Source organism: Vombatus ursinus, unplaced genomic scaffold (genome assembly GCF_900497805.2).
Source record: "Vombatus ursinus unplaced genomic scaffold, bare-nosed wombat genome assembly UNPS02014785.1, whole genome shotgun sequence".
Taxonomy (NCBI): Eukaryota; Metazoa; Chordata; class Mammalia; order Diprotodontia; family Vombatidae; genus Vombatus; species Vombatus ursinus.
This window is the reverse complement of record NW_020954563.1, coordinates 1,060,331-1,080,293: the sequence shown is the minus strand read 5'-3', so window position 1 is coordinate 1,080,293 and position 19,963 is coordinate 1,060,331. Positions and strand designations below refer to the sequence as shown.

At 37.2% G+C, this 19,963-nt stretch overlaps 1 protein-coding gene across 1 annotated transcript in view; it reads left to right on the top strand.

Annotated features, from left to right (window-relative positions):
• The window catches only part of CTNNBL1 (catenin beta like 1), a 182,078-nt gene that overhangs the window by 74,172 nt on the left and 87,943 nt on the right, over positions 1–19,963 (top strand). The window contains exons 5-7 of the mRNA XM_027867073.1: positions 7,468–7,565; positions 14,550–14,643; positions 17,043–17,134. Coding sequence (XP_027722874.1) covers positions 7,468–7,565; positions 14,550–14,643; positions 17,043–17,134 — 284 coding nt within the window. The remainder of the gene's footprint in view (positions 1–7,467; positions 7,566–14,549; positions 14,644–17,042; positions 17,135–19,963) is intronic.

Below are 19,963 nucleotides of genomic sequence, written 5' to 3'. Positions count from 1 at the left end.
TTATGTTTTTGGGTTTAGTGAACACTGGTTTATTGAGTTTAGATATTTCTGATTCTTTATCTAGTGTATTTCATTGATATAATTTTCTATTTTTTTCACCAATGCCAAATGGCTTTGATGATTGATATTTTTAATATACTTTGAGGTCTAAAAGTCCCATTCTTGCCTACCTTGTTATTATTTCCTTGATATTCTGGATCTTTTGTTTCTTCAAATAAATTTCGTAATTATTTCATTTAGCTCTATAAAGTATTCTCTGGTTGTATTATATAGCAGCAGTATATCTATAAATTAATTTGGGTAGTATTATCATTTTTATTATATTGATATTACCTAGCCACAAGCACTGAATATTTATCCAGTTATTTAAATTATTAAGAGAGCTATTTAAGAAACATTTTGTAATTGAACCTATGCAAGTATTGAGTGTACTTTGAAAGATTTACTCCCAAATATTTTATTCATTTTGTAATTATTTTGAACTAGACTTCCCTTTCTATTATTGTTTTTTGGATTTTGTTGTTATTATATAGAAATGCTCTTGATTTTTGTGGGTTTATTTTGTAGCCTACCACTTTGCCGACACAATTGTTTCAGTTTGTTTGCTCATTTCTTAGAATTTTCTGAGTAAACGTGTCATGAGGAGATTGGGATTGTTTTGTCTCCCATAAGCCTTTCATTTATTCATCTCATCTTTTTGCTATTGCTAGCATTTCTAGAACTATATCAAATAGTAATGGGAACAATGAGAATCCTTGCTTTACTCTTGTACTTATTGGGAGAATTTCTATGTTTCCCCATTGCTTATAGTTAGTACTTGCTTTTTTTTTTAGTTACTTTTTATCATATTTTAAAAATCTCCGTATACCTATACTTTGTGAGTTTTTTTTTAACACATTAGTGAGTGTTGTGCTTTGTAAAAGGCTCTTTTTGCACCTGTTGATAATCACTAGGTTTTAGATAGTTTTGTTCTAAATATGATCTATCATATTGATTGTTTTCCTTATTTTGAACCATGCCTGGTACAAATTAAACTTGATCATAACAAATTATTTTCTTTACAAATTACTGTAGTATCTATTTGCCATGATACGCCATATTGAAAATTTTGAACTGATGTTCGTTAATGATATTAATCTATTGTTCTCTTTCTTTGCTTTTCATTCCCTGGTTTAGGTATTAGAACTATATTTATCTCATAAAAGGGGATTAATAGAATTCTTTATTTCTCAGTTCTTGAGAATAATTTGTGTAGTCTATGAATTAATTGTTCTGCAAAAGTTTGATAAAATTCACCTGTAAATTCTTCAAGACAACAAGTTTTTTTTGGTAGTTCCTTTATGGCTGGTTTTATTTCTTTTTCAGAAGTCAGATTATTTAAGATCTTTACTTGGTGTTGTATCAGTGTAGGTATTTTATACTTTTGAAGGTAATCCTCTGTTTTGCGTATACATAGTAGGTTTTGGTATTTAAAAATTTTTTTATTCTGGTTTTGTTGTACCAGTTTTTTCTCATTCTTCATTCTTCTTGACATCTTTGCTGCTTTTGATAATACTTTCCACCCTTTCCTCCTAGATACTTTCTCCTGTCTTTGTTTTTCTGACACTACTCTCTCTCCTTTTTCTCCTCATATCTATCTCACAGCTCCTTTTTTACCCAAATTTTAAAAACATTTTTATTTAAAGTTTTGAGTTCCAAATTCTATCCCTCTTTCCTTCCCCTCTCCACTCTCTGAGATGATAAGCAATCAGATATAGTTTGTACATGTGCAATTATGTAAAACATTTCCAAATTAGACTTGAATAGAAGAAAAAAATGAAAGAGTAAAAAGTAGCATGCTTCAGGCTGTATTCAGCCGATATCTGAAGGCAGATAGTGTGCTTCATCATTAGTCCTTTGGGATTGTCTTGGATCATTGTGTTGCTGAGAATAGCTAAGTCATTCACAGTTCTTCATTATACAATATTACTGTTACTGTGTACAGTGTTCTCCTGGTTCTATTCCCTTCACTATCCATCAGTTCCTGTAAGTCTTCACAGATCTTTCTGAAATCATCCTTTTTGTCATTTCTTATAGCACAATAATATTCCATTACAATTGTATAGCACAATTTGTTTAGCCATTCCACAATTGATGGTCATCTCTTTGACTTCCAATTCTTAGTCACCACAAAAAGAGCTGCTATAAATATTTTTGTACATATAGGTTCCTTTCCCTCTTTTTGATCTTTTTGGGATATAGACCTAGCAGTGGTATTGCTGGAACAAAGGGTATGTACAGTTTTATAGCCCCTTTGGGCGTCGTTCCAAATTGCTCTCCAGAGTGGTCCACAACTCTACCAGTAATGCATTAGTGTCCCAGTTTTCCCACATCCTCTCCAACATTTATTATTTTCCTTTTTTGTCATATTAGCCACTCTCACAGCTTCTTCTCATCTCCTTTATTTGCTAATCATTCATATTACAAGCATTAATTATAGGTGTCACTCAAGGCTCTGGCCTGAGCACTCTTCTCTCTCTACACTGTCAGTGACTGTATAACCTTCCTTGGTTTTAATTATCACCTTCATGAATAGACTTCCAGGTCTATAGAACTAACCCCACTCTCCCCTTAGTTTTAGTCTCATATTACTAGTTACCTAGTGGACATTTCAGACTGGATATCCTGGAAATTTCTTAAACTTAATATGCCCGACACAGAGTTCATTATTCCCTTCTTCTGCCTTATTTTACATTATTCCCACTTTCCCCTTCTAAAATATGACTCACCACCTCTCATCTCATTGCCTTTTCTCTGGCTATCTCCTATACCTTGAATACACTCACTCCTTACCTCCATCTCATAAAAGGAATGCATCTTTTCCTTCTTACGTAGCTCAAGGGCTGCTTCTAACCAATGCTTTTCCTGATAACCCTCCACATCCTGCAAACTGCTAGTGCCCTTTCTCCCAATCTATTATATTTAACTACCTAGTATTTAGTTGTCTTTATTCTCACTATATTTAGTTTGTGTGTATATGTAAGTACATAGATCTATATCTATATCAGTATACACACAGGTATCTCCCTTGTTTGAATATAAGTTTTTTGAGAGTTAGGGATTGTTCTTTCTTTGTATTCTATCCTCAACAACTAGTGCCTAGCACTGAATAAATACTTGTTGATTGATACATCAACTATGATGTATGATGATAGCATCATTAGAAGAATGTTGTTAGGGGCAGCTAAGTGGTGCAGTGGATAGAGCTCTGGCCTTGGAGTCAGGAGGACCTGGGTTCAAATCCATCCTGAGACACTTGACACTTAATAGCTGTGTGACCCAGGGCAAGTCACTTAACCTTGATTACCTAAGCAAAAAAACAAAAACAAAAACAAAAAAAATGTTATTGTTCAGTATATGGATCTTTGTTTCATTGAGAAGCTTGGGTAGTTAAAAGCTGCATTGTGTCTCAAATGCAATCCTGCCTGCTTTCTTCCTTCATTCTGGGTAACTGTGTATAGATGATATTTTGCTCAATTTCGTCAAGGCCTGAAGTATTGCAGAACCTTCTAAACGCTCTCTGTAATCTGTGTAAAGAGTTTAGTGTAACGACTGACACAGGAGAAGTTTGGTGGTTGCAGAACACTTGGGGTACCAGCTCTGTTATACATTTGAATGCTGGTCTTTTGAGTACATGTATCTTGAACACACACAGCAGATGAACAGTGATCTAGACCCCCAAATAAATAAGAGGACAGTGGGCTAGATTGCATTTATTAAATTTTGCAGTACTTGTCATCATCTTAGGATGTTCTTAGATGCCAAAATCCATCTTTTTTAGCAGTAGTGAAGCTCCATGGCTGACAGTCAAATATGGACAAGCAAAAAAAAAAATATAATAGACATGGAAAAATTAAACCAGTACATTTATGTATAGTAAAGCATATGCACACACATACAGATATGTGTGTGTACATCCATCCATCCGTGTGTGTGTGTGTGTGTGTGTTTGTGTGTGTGTGTATGAGACAGTAGTTTGTGGGAGTGCCACAGACTTAGGTGGGGTGAAGGGAAACAATAATTCTCAGTTTTCCCCTTGGAAGTCTGATAATTTATATTGGAAATAAGTGTCAGTTCACAGTCATAGTAGGGTATATAGCTACTATTTGTCTGGATCTGGTCTAATTTAAGCCTTCCCAATACTCCCCCTTTCTATCAATAATTTGAATCTTAGAGAGGAAGAAGTACACATACTCACTTTTTATTCAGGAGTTGCCCTTACTTTCAGGGTTATGTGACCCATTTGTAAGTGACTCAAGTAACTTATGTATTGTGGTTTACAACATGTCAGGTATGACTGATTATCCTCTGTGTTAGCAGCCTTTTGATTACTTTTCTGATAAGTACCACAAACTTGAAAGAGATTTTATACTAAGAGCTTCAAGCTCTTTGCATTCATTAAGTAGTCTGAATTTCCCTGTGTTTTAGGGAAATATCATTGACCCATCTTTTCCTGAGAAACAGAAACAAAGGAACACAATCTAAGAACTTACCCACTTTGGACAGCTGGTCATTCGTAGATCCAGAAAGAAAACCGTATTGAAATATATTTATGTGTGTATTTTAGTGTAAGTCATTTGTGAACACCTGGAACTTCATTAGTCACCTCTTGATTTTACCTTCATATTATCTGTGACTTCTCTCTCTTCTATTTTCTTTTCTATTTTGACCTTAGTTCACTTCATGCCCAGAGATGTTAGTCTTTTAATTAGCCTTTCTGCCTTTGTTCTCTTTTCCATTCATTTCATCACCTATGCCACTCTTAGATTAATCTTTATAAAATTGTAATTTCATTTTGTTTCTTCTTAGTCAGAAACATTCAGTAACTCCCCATTACTTACAACATAAAGGTAAGTCTCTTTAGCCTTTCATTCATGGTCCTCTATGACTTGATCCAAATTTAGCTTTCCAGCTTGTTAGCAAATTTTACTTTATTTAAAACCTAAATTTGCCTCTTTGTGACTTCTACCTGCTGTTCCTAATTCGATCCTTTTGGGCCAGGCAGAATAAGTTTAATATCTCCTTCACAAAAGAGCCCTGTTATTACTTGAATCTCCCCTTTAAGTCTTCTACAAGGGGTAGAAGCATAATGAATTAAGAATCAGAAAGACTTGGATTTGGGTTTTATCTCTGACTAAACAACTGTGTGATGCTGAGTGAGTTGGTCAACCTTTCAGTGCATCAGGTAACTCTCTCAGACTATTAAGTTTCAGAGTAGTGCTGATTTGTGTGTATTAAAGGATGTTTCTCACTGGGAGCTCCCTATACTGATGAAATTACAGGTCCAGTCACAAACTGGAAAGAAAGAAAAACTTCCCCAGGCTCTATACACCTACTTTCCTTCAGCTGTTCCTTGTAATGGGGTAGTTCCAGAACCACTCACTATGCTGGATGTCCTCCTTTGAATGTGCTTCAGCTTAGGGAACTGGACTTGGAATTAGGAAGACCTGGGTTCAGATCCTTCCTTAGACATTAGCTATGTGACCCAGGACAAGTCACTTAACATCCTTGAGTTTCTCCATCTGTAAAATGAAGGGGTTGGACTCAGTGGTCCTTTCTGGCTCAAAAGATGTATGATCTCATGATCTCCTAATTGCAAAATTGTTGATCTTTTCTTGATCCTCATCCTTTTTGTCCTCTGCTTCATTGGATACTCTTGATCAGTTTTGGGATACTTTCTTCTCTGGGTTTTCATGACACTGCTTTCCCTTAATTCTGTTAATTATTAGGGTTTTCTCTCTCAGACTCTTTTGCTGCATCTTCATCCATGTCATACCTCCTAACTGTGGTTGTTTCTCATTATCCTGCACCCTCTTCCTTCCTCTCCATTATCTCTTGTTGATCTCATCTGCTACCCAGGATTCAGTTATCATCTCTGTGCAAATGACCCCCAGATCTGTATATTTATCCCTAGTATCTTGGCTGAATTTCAGTTCCATGTTACCAGTTGTCTTTTCGACATTTCGAATTAGATGGTCCCATAGGCATCTTAAACTCAGCATGCCTAAAAAAATAACTTATTACCTTTCCCCAAATCTACCCCTCTTCCAAACTTCCTGACTGTACTCCATACTCTGAGGGCTCTCTCTCCTCATCTCTCCCTCTTAGAATCCCTGGGTTTCATTAAGACTCAGCTCAAATGTTACCCTGTACAAGTGGCCTTACCTAGTCCCTTGGCTACTAGTGTCTTCCTCTCTCATGTTACCTTGTATTTACCTATTTATGTACATGTTGTTTCTCCATTTTGAAAATTAGCTCTTTGAGGTCAATGACATTGTTGCTTTTTCCTTTGTATTCCTGGTCCCAGTGCCTGGCACAGAGAGTAGATACTTACAACTAGCATTTATATAGTACTTTTTTAAGGTTTGCAATGAACTTTACATGTTATCTCATTTAATCCTAACAACAACCCTGGGAGGAAGATGCTATTATCCCTATTTTACAGTCAAAAAAACTGAGGCTGAGAAAGGTCAAGAGGCTTGTCTAGGGGTCACATAACCAGGAATTGTCAGAGTCAAATTTGAACTCAAATCTTCCTGACTCTGAATCCAACATTCTACCTGCCATGCTACCTATAAATACATGCTTGCTTGTTTGATTAGTTGTCATGTCCCCATCTAAATTATAAACTTCTTGAGGCTCCCTCTCCTTTTTTTTTTCTACACATAGTACTATAATTCCTTGCATATGATATGTGTTCAGTAAAAATTTGTTGATTTGAGTTTGGACAAGAGGGGAGTAGTGCTTTTTCTACTTTGATGGCTTTAGCTGTATATCTCAGTTTGTGAGAAAGTTTAGATTGGTATTTTTTCTTTCTTCCTCTTTCTTCCCTACTTTTCCCCACTCCTCCCTATTAGTCCAGTTCTCTTTAATTCAAAGTGGTATGTTGGAGGGGGATGGGTAAGGAGCGAAGGTTGGTATGGTCAGTTCTGGTAGGGTGGAGAGGAGGGTTCCAATGATTTTTTCCCTATCCTAGCCTAACTTAAATCCATTCTATCTTATGCTGACTTCAGTGAAATGCTTTGTGAAGCACCAGGCGTCACATCACAGAAATCATTACTGCCTTTGAAGGCGAACTGTACAGAGTAGTTAAGATTATACTGAATTTCAAGAATTTAAATTATGGGCTAAGGTTAAGGGTGTTGGCCTATTTCTCAGATCACTCTGAAAAGAGACTTCTGACTGATTTATTTGAAGTTATGAAATTTATGAAGGTGCAGTGAACATATGGAATAAGTTACATAGGAAGGTGGTGTAAAGAAAGAAAATGAGTCTGTCATTTAACATTTGTTGAACACCCACTGTGGGCAGAGCACCGTTAAAGATGGTGATGAAGTGATTAGCTAGGATACAGGAGGGAACCAAATTTTTGAAAATAAAATGTCTGTAGGATTTCCATATGTAGTTAATGCCCTTAACATTTTTCACATGTGTCTATAGCTGTGGTTGATTTGCTGCAGGAATTAACAGATATTGATACACTCCATGAGAGTGAAGAGGGAGCTGAGGTGCTCATTGATGCTCTGGTAAGTTGCAGATTCACTGCCTTTTAATTCTTTTCATTCTTTATGAGTTGGTAACTATTACTGCCATCTTAATCAGTTAGTGATGAGGGTTTAAATTGGGGGTTTAAACTGAGTTCAAGCTCAAGGTGACTCAACATTGGGTTAATGCAGAAATCTAGTGCTATTTTAATAGAAAATTTGTTTCCAGAACAAAGGGGTTTTAGAGTGGATCAATTCTCAAATTATGGGACACTAGACTATGTGCATTGAGTCCATTGTGTCATCATATGGGGGTGCTATCTTTTGGAATTAAGCTGGTTATCAAAACTGAACTTGAGAGTATCCTCTGCTACAATGGTGTCAAACCTAAATGGAGACAGGGGCCACTAAACCCATCCATAAGGATCCTGAAGGTGCATATTGACTTAGACAACCACATATTACCATTATCTGTGTTTTATTGTATTTTTATTTATTTTGTTAAAAATTTCCCAGTTACATTTTAATTTGGTTTGGGTGTTACTGGGATGTAGGTTATATGTTTGACACCTCTGCTTTACTAAATATCAAGAGAATGGAAGTACACATTATTGAGATTGCTAGCACTTTGCCATGCAGGGACTTATGTGTTTTCTCATTTGGTCTTAGATAAGTCAAGGCCTCTAGAATTTACTTTCCCTCATTGTAAAAGGAGGATATTGGACTACATTATCACTAAATTCCCTTGTAATTCTAACATCATTATTCTCATGACACTGTGTGAGGTAAGGGAATTAAAGTCAGAGGACTTCGGTTCCCATTCTGATGATTCCATTGGATGACCTGGGGTAAGGCCCTCAGCCTCCCTAAGCCTTATCTGAAAAATGAGGGAATTGGACCTGCTGAACTCTAAGGTTCCTTTTGGCTCTTAATATATGATTGTTTTGCAGATGAAGAAGCTGAGACTCAGAGGTTAAGTAATTTGAGTAGGGTCGCACAGCTGGTTAGTGGTAAAAGTATCAGGATCCAGGTCCCTTGACTGCTGTCATGATGTTTTTTTCTCTTCTGTAGGTTTTCCTAGTTAGTCTTTTTCTAGAAACTTCCAATTAATAGTGATTTGGTTGAGGTCCTTATCTCAGTGAGCAGATACAGTGTCAGCTTCACTGACTTAATCCTTTTCTCTTTTGCTCTTTATACTAGACTTTTCCCATGCACTCTGGTTCCCGGTATTTGGAATGAGTGGAAGGGTCATGAACTGAGTCGATATGAAGAACTGTGTCTTACATAGAAAGAGGTGTCCAGCAGAGGCAATAACAATTGAGTATGATGAAAATTCTTGTGGCCATTTTTCTTTCTAGCTGCGCCCTGGAGTGACCGGCCACGTTTGTAGAACACAGGGTTTTTTTTTATTGGGCTTTGGAATAATTGTGTTGAGAGAAAAGAAATCAGATGGGCTTTTGTTTGGAGGGGTGTTGGGGGAAGGCAACTGCACTTGCTTTTCCATCAAGTCCCTGTGGTGTCATCCACACAGGCTTACCTTCCAAAGGTTAATTGCGGTGGCCCTGAATGCATCCTCCTGCGTAGTCGCTATGCTGTTTTTAATTACCATCCTTTGCCTAGAAGGTTGTTGCATGAAAAGGATTGAGGAGAAAGGAGCAGGTAGCCCGCCTGCTGCTTGTAAAAATGGACCTGGAAACAGCCATTTGAACAAAAGTCCCTTTTCTGTTTTCTGTGTTGCCAAAACCACTAACAAAAGCTGGATTTTGCAGATTTTATTGTTCACTTGGAAAGAAACAGTTCATCTACAGCCTGGGGAGTCATTAGGTAGCTCCTGCTTAAGAGCTTTTAATTTTTAATTTTTATTATTATTATTTTTAAGATTTTGGCACTAATCTTTTTATTCCAGTGGGATTTATATGTATCATAAGCAATTGAAAATTTCAGGATTAGGATAGATTATTTGCTTACCTGTACCAGTGGAAAACACTTGGTAAATGCTAGGGAGTTAGGAAAAGGTAGGCTTAAATATATTTTTGTATCCCCATTTTTATTCTTTATTAGGAAACTTTTATAAGAATTCTCAATATTGAAAAGACATCGATTTCTTTGTAGTTTTAATTTGGGGCCAATATCAAAGTCATGAAACGGCATGAACAGCAGCTAGAGGGCATCTGGTAGAATTTATTGTGAGATGCCGTTTGTAGTTATTGCCTCTATCTTTTCCCTAGTTGGAAATTATAAACTATAGAAAAACCCTGTTGGGGGAGTGCAGTATTGGCATTCTCGGGGTTCCTTTAGTTTTTTTATCTTGGTTACACGAAAGCAAAATTAAATGGCCCTGTTTGCGGGGCCACCATGGTTAAAAGAGATTAGACTTGGTCTGCTTTGTGCGTGAAGATGGCTAATGGATGGAAGCTGTAAAGAGGCAGAGTTTGACTGTAAGGAGAAACTTGCAAAAAAAATTAGTTATCCAGAAGTGAAATTTGCTTCTGTGGGAGATGGTGGGTTCCCCAATATTGGAAGTCTTTCAGGGGAATGCTGGATGAGTGCTTGTGTAGAGGTAGTTCTTAACTCAGGTACAGGTTGGAATAGATGGTCTTGGAGGTTTCTTTCAACATTCGAATTCTGTGAAGACTTCTCCAACACTGGCAACAATGTAATGTACCCATAAGTTCCTAAATAAGAAAAAAAAATATGAGAAATTCCTATCCATATCCATGATTTTTTTTCAGACTGTTCTGAGGAAACCTAGTGTTTTGGAAACTTACCAGTACTTTATAGAGACATTTTACAAGTTGTTAGTCTTTCATTTGTTCATTCATTCAGTCAGTCAAAAAATATTTATAAACCTATGAATTGTTATAGCTGAAAAGGATCATTCAGTCTAACCCCTGCATTTTTTAATCAACCTATACTGCTATTGCTGTTGTTATTATTTTGCTTTAAGAAATGTAAAATGCTTCCTTCACAGCCTGTGAAGGAAGGTGATTATTAGCCTCAATTTACAGATGAGGAAAGGGAGCTAAAATGACTTGCTTGTAGTCACACAGACAAATCCGAGTCTTAGGTGCTCATTGAACACAAGTTTTCTTGATTATGTGTGCAGTGCTTTATTTATTATACCTCACTACCTCTCATGTTAGGATTTAGGTTTTATTTTTTTTCGAGGCAGTTGGGGTTAAGTGACTTGCCCAGGGTCACACAGCTAGTGAAGATCATGTGTCTGAGGTCGAATTTGAACTCAGGTCCTCCTGACTACAGGATTAGTGCTCTATCCATGTGCCACCTAGCTGCCCCATGTTAGGAGCGTTAGGTATTTTCGTGACATTATTGAATTTTTCCACATATTTTCCACATATTGAGGACATTATTCTGAATCCAATTCCTTTAGTATTTAAAAGTCCATGGGATCATATACTTAGAGCCCAAAGGAAACTTAGAGGTTGCCTGTACCAATAACCTTATGGGAAACTGAGGTGAAGAGAGGTAAAGTGACTTGATCAGCTTTCCTCCATGGCCTTGCATTGATTCCAGATGAAGTCTAAAACCATTTCTGAAAGCAAAGAGGTACAAATGTTTCTTCTCATAGCCAGAAGATGTATATTACATTTGTTTTCCTGGAAAAGAATAAGGAACAATGTAAAAATAAAAGATAGATTTTCTTAGAACCTCTACTACCTTCGTCTCTGATGCTGCGAGTGAGTGATTTATCTATTTGTTTATTTGTTTGTTTATTATTTCAGACAGCTTCTTTCTCCTAACATTTCTGACAGGCTACAAATTAGTATAAACATAGGTATATTTAAAAATTATACTGTTGCTCAAGATTCTAATTTTTAAAAACTTCATAAGGGCAGCTAGGTGGTGCAGTGGATAGAGCACCAGTCCTGGATTCAGGAGGATCTGAGGTCAAATCCGTTATTAGACACAAAACACTTACTAGCTGTATGACTCTGGGCAAGTCATTTAACCCCATTTCCTAGCCAAAAAAAAAAAAAACTTCATAGATTGCTTTGTAACCTTGGGCAAGAGATTTCCCTTTTTGGGCTTAGTTTCTTTATTTTCAAAAATCTGAGCATTGGCCTACATGTTCTTTGAAGGACCCTTTCTAGCTCTTTTGTTGTATGATTCTAGCTTTCATGACTCCAGAATTTGCTATTCCTTGGTCTAGACAGGAAAGAGAAGGTGAGAAAGCTCATTGGTAAGTCATCCATGCTTCATAGAAAGCCCTTCCACGTTCTTTTTCTTCTTCTTATTTCCTCACCCTTTTCGGACAAATAGAAAAGGTCATCTGTCTGTGTTGTTGTCTCATTGGAGGCTGCTGGAGTGTCATTTGGAAGACCTGTTAACAAGTGGAGATGACCACTAAACTTACCAGAACACCTCTGACTGAATTCAACCTGATTTTGCAAACCAGAATTACTCCCTTCTTTGTGATGTGATTCCCAGGCCTGATTTGTTTTTTAGTATCAGACTTAGCCACAGTCCCTGAAAATAGGGGTGAAGGTAGACAGGAGGGATTAAAGGAGTAGGATAGAATGCCAATTTGTGCTGCTTACCAGCAGATTTATAGGGCTGTACCTAGAATAATTATTTTTCCAAGGGTTCTTTTGAGCTAAATGCATTTTGACTTTCCTTTCCTCCCAGTGCAATCAGGTAAAATTGAATTTAACCCAATGGAACATAAAGCTTTACATAATGCAAGTGCAGAAAAGCATACGTTAAAAGTTCTATTTTTATAACAAGAAATAAGATTTTTCTCCTGTGTGACTCCCATCATACATATAACAGTGCAGCTCTTAGATTTTCACATATCCTTCACAGTCACTGTCACTGCCACTTTTTAGACAGTGGAGATGGAAGACATAACTAAGAATCAAGAGGGAGAAAAAATGTAGATAAAACAGCAATGAGCAATTGAAACTAGTGAGGCGACTAATAGAACTGACAAGTGAGTGATACCTGGTGGAGCTCCAGTGTTTGCTACCTCAGAATTCAGGGAGATTATAAGTCAGTCAAGGTGATTTTTGGGGTAAAACGACTGATATGGTTCATTCTCCTCCTTTTCTTCCTCCTCCCAAAGTTTTTCTGTTTTGTCTCATCTCATATACCAAAACTGTCCAATTAATTAAGAAAAACATTATGTTGGGTTTGCTTAGTAAAGCTGTTGTTAGAGAAGAGATTTGAGAGCAGGCCTGTTAATATCCTCATTCAGAGGTGGAAACCACCCAGGTAAGTAATGAAATGAGCACTGGAGGTAGGGTCAAAAGGAACCTGGGTTTGAATCTCCATTATTCTCCTTGTTACCTTGGTGATCTTTGGCAAGTCACTTAACATTTCTGATCCTATTTGCTTATCTCTAAAATGAAGGGTTTGGATTAGATGACCTATGAGGTGTCCCTTGCAGCTCTAAATCTATATGATCCCATAATCTTTCTTTTTGTGTTTGAACATTCATTAAACACTTGTTTCAGTGTTATCTGCCACATAGGAAAAAGTGAAACTAAAGATAAAATTCACTCATTTACTAGTAATATTTATCAATAGTTTCAACTTCTTTTATATGTATTCTTCCTTAACCTCTAAGAAATAGCAAAATTACATAATTAACCCCCCCCCCCCCGTCCCCCCAGCAAATTCTGGAACATGGAAGTCATCAACAAATATGAGTCAAATATCAATAAGCACCCCATCATATAAGGTGCAAAGTACTATAAGCTGTTTGTATCTTTGGGAACATAAAATACAAGGACCCCGCTCACAAGGAGCTTACAGTCTAAGCACTACAGCCCCTGGAAATTGATAGACTGGAAAATTGGCTGGTTAAATAGCTATCCATTTGTTTCTCCATCAAGTGTGGTAAATGGCAGTTTTGCTGAGTCAGGGGAGAATTTGAATAGGGAAGGCAGGCATCCTGGTATAGGGGGAAAACATTGCACTAGAAATTAAAACTTCATTCTAGTCTCAACTCTAAATTAATTAACTGTATGACTTAATGATCTGTGACTTTACCTGTCTGAGCCACAGTTTCCTTTTCTGTAAAGTGAGGATAATACCATACCTTCTCTCCTACCCAAGTGGATGGGTCATTTTGAGAGTGAAGTGTGACAACAGATGTGAAAGTAGTTTGCCAAATACAATAAGTTCAATTCACTAACTCATATGCTCCATGTTCAACAGACAAATGAAAGGGACTCTTAAAATACAATTAAGCTCAAGAAGGATTTACATATTAGATTCTGATTAAGTTATAGAAGTTAGGAATGTTTCCTGCTATGAACCTTGGCTTTTGAGGTCAGTGTTTAGAGAAGACCCACTTTTGGCGTTACTACCAGAGAGAGAACGATGGACCAATTGGATGGTTGAGGTGACCCTATGTAAGATTTCTTATCTTCTTAAGTACCATAATAATTTATGATACCAAGTAGTAAAATATAATAATTTGTGGAATGTCAGAGCAGGAACGGATCTTGAATATCATCTTGTCCAGTACCCTCATTTTACAGATAGGTAAACAGATCCAGAAAAGAGAAATAACTTGTTCAGGATTTCGTCTTCTAGTTAGCGACAGGATGATGAGTCACACCCAGGTTGCTGGGCTCTCGGTTCTGTACCCTTTCCAAGACATTCTCTTTCTGTTGAGGAGGCAGCCTGGTATGTTAGAAGGAATTAGAGAGAATCTGGGTTCACATTCCCCTCCTGGGCATGCCACTTAACCTTAACTGGGTCTTAGTTTTCTCATCTGCAACATGAGAGGGTTTGGCTACGTAGCCTCAAGGCTGCTTCTTCGCCCTGCTGTGAATCTGTTTGGGAATCTCTGAAGTCCCTTCCAGCTCTAATTCTGTCATCTTTGTTTTTTCTGTTTCCTGAGGTTTCTCCTTGGGGAAAAGTACAGGAGTGTGGGAATGGGGAAGGGATTCATTTAGGTTAGATGGGGAATGGCAAAGGAGAGATAGTAGTCCATTTGGGGGTCTTTCCAGAGTCTTTTCCATCTTGTCTGTTTTGCTTTCTTTCTGGATCTTGCAGGTGGATGGTCAGGTGGCAGCTTTGCTTGTTCAGAATTTAGAGCGACTAGATGAATCTGTGAAAGAAGAGGCGGATGGAGTCCATAACACGCTGGGTAAGGGGATGCACACATATTATCTCTTTGCTTTGTTTTCTCTATAATAGAGTCAACAGCCGGATGTTTTTTCCTCCTGCTCCCAAACTGCCTCTTCAGAAATAAAGGCCCTTGTGTAAATTTCATATAACTGCAGCTTGGATTCAGCTTGGAGGCAATAAAGCAGAAATCCCCTAAATAGGTAACCTTCCTAGACTGAAATCATAGATTCCTTTTAGTAGACCTGCTCCAGGAAAACTCCAATTTTGATGGAAGGACTGCTGGGTGACATTTGGGGATTTGGAAAGTATTCATTTTGTGATTTTATTCCCTTAATACATTAGTTTTCCTTCTGATTCTCCTTCACTAGAACGGCAAACTTTTTTTAGCAGTTGTGCTCTTTTATAGGGCATTTTATTTAGAAAAGCTTCAGTGTTTCTTTCTTTATGTATAGTTTATTGCACAAACTTGGAATTGAAATATTGCTTTGAATTTGTCTGCCTCTTTCTTTTGTGTTCATTTAAGGGGATTCCTTTGCAGTATATATCCTCATTTTTCTTGAATTTCTCCCATCCTTCCTCCTTGCAAAGATGTTGAAACTAAAGCTTACTTAAGACAGTGTTTTCAAGTATTCCTCTTGATCACTGCTGGTTGTCTTATAAAAACAAAGATGATCCGTAACCAGAACCTGAGAAATGAATGAGACCCTAAGGAAGCAGAAATTTTGATGAAATTAGGTTTTTATTTTCCTTCTCTGTGCTTGTAACTGATTTTTTTCATAGTTTCAGAATCTGTCAGTATGGATTATTATAAGGAAGTTGCAGAGTTTTGAGAGTAAGTGAAAGGAGATTATTACAATATGGAAATGCAGGGGTTTGTTGTAGTTATTTCTAGTCAGAATTAATTTTTGGTTTTGCCATTTTCTACGCCACTGGAGAATTTTACCAGGATAGCAACCCTGAAATGATCCTGGCAGTAATAATTGGTGGGCATTGTGTAAAGAGCAGTTTGTTGATAGTCAACACCTATGGGTTCTAGTCCCAGTTCTGTTAATCGTTAACTGTGTGACCTTGGGCAAGTCACTTCCCCTTTTTGGGCCTCAGTTTCCTCATCTGTAAAATAAGATAACTGGATTAGATGATCTTTTTTGGTTCCTTATTAGCTCTACTTTCCTGAGAATTTAATCTAAAATGACATATTAAAATTTTGGCTAAAGCAGATTCATCAGAAATAAAGTGAGTTTCTACAGGAATAGTGAAAGCAGTGAATAGGACAAAGTGTTTGCATAACAAAAGGTGAAACCTTAAAGACATGGAAAGTGTGACTTAATGGATTGATTTTTCTTTTCCGTTTGATGAGAAAAGAGAAGAAAACAGAAAAACTAGCATGAAGTGCTTTTGGGAGTGACATACCCCCTTCCCTGACTGGAGAAGCCATGGCTGGAGTCCTCCTGAGTCTCACATAATGAGAGATATGGGAATAATCTGAAGTAATTTGGGCCAAGGTTGAACAGCTAGTGATTGAATGAATTTTCTTAGTCTTCTCTTGTCCTGCCTTGTTTCTCTCTTATAACTCAGAGCTTCCTCCACTCCCCAACCCACTGTCCTCCCCCTCCAAACCCCAGACTTTACTTTTACCTTTTTTTGCTCTTCCATAGTTTAATTTCTGACAGGTAGGTATGAAGGATTTAGGAAGATGGTAGAAAAAGTAGGTGACTGCCTCCATGGCTTTTTCAGATGCCCATCAGATAAATATTTAAAAATAAGAATTTTTAAGTGGTACTTTAAGAGATAGCAAACCTATCAATATTTATAGTTGTGTGCCTGATATTCCCCTCAACTGACTATTCTTTCCTTCCCCTTGTGCAAAAATTGTTAGTGAGGAAGATTATATTTTCCTTTAATGTTATCATGTTTCTTAATGATGCAAAGAGAGGGAATGTGAAAGGAACCAATTAGACAGGTAGGGGAAAGGCTTTATTATCTACTCTTAGACTCTTACTCTTGACTACTTCATAGTTCTTGATGACCTGGTGTTATACTGAAGATCTTGAATTAGGCACATGGAAATGAGGAGAGCCTTAGGACAATTGTCCTTCATTTTGTATTTTCTGAACTAAGGCCATGTTCTGTTAGCACAGTCCTTCCCTCCCCCCCACCCATGTACTACATACTTAATTTCTTTTGACTTACATTACTTCTAGTTGTGTGACGTTTGCCTACAAATGTAGCTTGTTTAAAAAAATTAAAAAAAACCCTTAGGAATACCATCGATCAGGTAAAAATGCCTTAGCATCTGACTATCAGGGAGGAGTGTAGGGAACTGGAGAAAGAAAGACATGAATATTACAGTGAATTAGTGTACTTACTAGTACAAGCAAAATTACTTTTGCATATGATTGGTTTCTTCTCTTCCTTCAGCCATTGTAGAAAATATGGCTGAGTTCCGACCAGAAATGTGCACAGAAGCTGCCCAACAGGGCCTCATGCAGTGGTTGCTGAAGAGACTGAAGGTGAGTTTTTCCATTGGTATAACCTCTGAAGGGCTTTAATGAGCATTATCCCTCTCCTTCTTTTAAGCATTGTGACATCAAGAATTAGTCAAATGGAAATGTATCCATCTTCAATGTTTCATTGGCTCCTTGTTCAGTTTGTGACTCTTAGTTTTTGCTTTTTCCTTTGGTCCTTTGAACTATTTTATTGTACATTATTGCCTCTTTGAGAGAATGAACAAGAGATGAAATTAAAATCTGTCTCTATTGCTATTTCAGAATGGCTTTCATTTGAGGAGGTTGAAATTGGTAGCATGAATTACTTAGAGTTCTTAGGGGAGAGGCCCCAAACTTTTTGTGAAGAGGATCCTACTTTTTAGTTTTCCAAATCCTTGAGATCTTTGGATGTGGAAGTTATTGAAGGTAGGGAAGAGGGAGGAAGAAAGGGCTAATGGTAGAGTCCCTATCGTGGGTGCAGGATCTTTTTAACTGCTTAGAAATTCCTGCCTGGGCATAAAAATGGCTAATATTGGTAGGAGATGGAAATCATGATTTATCATCCTCATTTATAAGGGGAAGCTGGAACAAAGGGGAAAGGGCATTTATCTTAGAGTTCTGGTTCTGTTGCTTATGATCTACATGATCTTGGGTGAGTCATTTATTCACTCAGCCTCAATTTCCTCTTCTGTAAAATAGGCATAGTAATACTTCGTCTACCTCGTAGAGTTGTGAAAATAATTTCTGTCCACTGATGTAGACTGTACCGCCCTACATTTCATATGTTGTACCACCTTATATTTCAAGTGTTGCCATGGCTGAGAAATGAGACAGGAGATGAAATTTGATGGGCAACTTTCTTGTGTGTTTTTTTTTTTTTTTAGCAAATCTACTTCTCAGAAAGCAGGCACACTGAGTCTAGACTGATTTCCAGCTTGTTTGAACCTTTTTTGTTCTAACAATTTGTTGCAAATTGTAAGAATTTGCAAATCTGCTGGAATAGCCTTTGAGAACCCAGAATCACCTTAATTTAATATTCATTGTGTGTCCACTAGGGATGGGGCACTATTATCTCACACTACCTGGAGTGGCTCTACAAGAAGGAAATTCTATCTTAAAGGAGCTCTCTGAGCAGTGGAGTGGTCTTTTAAAGTAGCAATATACACATAGGTAGGTGAAACTCTGCATTCACATAATGAACCTGGCTAATTTATCCCATTGTAACCAGATGATTGAATTAATTGACTTAGTAAGTGAGCAGATAACATCATTTAAGAACCAAAGAAATGGCATCACAGTGGTGTGTGTGTGTGTTTGTGTGTGTGTGTGTGTGTGTGTGTTTTAAAACAGGTAGGGATCCAATGCGTTGATTATATTACTATGAAAGATTGTCTTTAATACTAATTTTTGCTTGCAACAGTGGATAATTTTTTCTGTTTCAAAATCTGTATTATGTCATTAAATTGGTGCTTGAAAAGGAATTGAGAACGTGGAGCATGTGGGTTAGTGAATTGAGAATTACCTGCATTATAATGTATGTGTGACATAGTGATTGTAAGTCATATGTTCTTAGCCTCCTGATACTGGGAACTGGGATTTTACAAAGTAAAATCTGTTTCAACAATAGCATAGGGCTATAGATATATGTGAACATGCCCTTTGTGCTCTGAGTAACCAAGAGTTTCTGAGGATGGGTGGTAGCAACATTCTTGTGTCTCTTTCTCCCAAAATGATGATGTTTTTTTCTCTTTCCCTTTAACTAAAAAAGGGTGAGATTTAATGTATTCTAGACAAGTATATGTTCAGTGCAAATCTCCTCTCTGCTGGTTATTTTGTATGACACCTCCAAGACTTAAGAACTTCAGGAAGCAAAGGGAATAGGGAACCAGATAAGACCCATTTAATTCAAAATTTCCTTGGTAAATATAATGGAAAAATCCAAACCATTGTGACTAAGTCCTTCTATTTCCTATTTCTGACATAATGTCTTCATGGTTTGGGAACTGGTGTTAGGTGTTAAATAAGCTAAATTATGGTCATTTCTGACTGTTATATAGGTAGTAATAAAATATTAACCTATGCTTTCAGCACATCAGGAAAAGATGATCTTATTCTGCATCCCACCTTGCCTTTAAATTAAAAAAAAAAATTTTTTTTTTGCTACATTCCTTATTTCTGATCTTCACCCACTAGCTAGGATGTCATATTGAGAAATAATGGGTAGGAGATGGGGATCGTGATTTATCATCCTCAAGTACAGTTATTCCCCCTTCAAATGCAAGTTTCACTTTTCTTATCTATGATACCATTTCCCAACCATTTTGGAGCTGAAGAACCTTGTCATTGTTGGATTTCATGACAGCTCTTTTCACTTCTGCCACCACTTCCACAAATATATATATAAAAACGCACATACAACAAAAAGTAGATGGACATTTAATTTTTTCAGTCCTATTTTGAAACCATATAGCATCATGGTTCACATAAACCAACAGATTAAGAGAACTGGACATTTCCTTCAATCTTCATAAACTTGCAGACCTCTCCAGAATAGGAGTTATATGCAAAGATGTAAAGCAATTTCAGTTGTTTCCACAGTCTAGGACATTAAAAACCCTAATAAGGTAGCAAATCAGTGAACTAACAGCAGAGAAAGCTAATCCCTATCCCTTAACATGCTCACTTTTCACTCTCTTCTCCACCATTCATAGTGCTCAGGTAGCTGGGCTGCACAAGCTGACTTAGAGGCTTGCAACAAGATTTAACCCCATCCCATCCTAAGTGCTCTCCTAATGGCTGGAAACCAAAAGGCATATATGTGGTTGCTCAGATTGGGACAGTAGCACAGCAGCG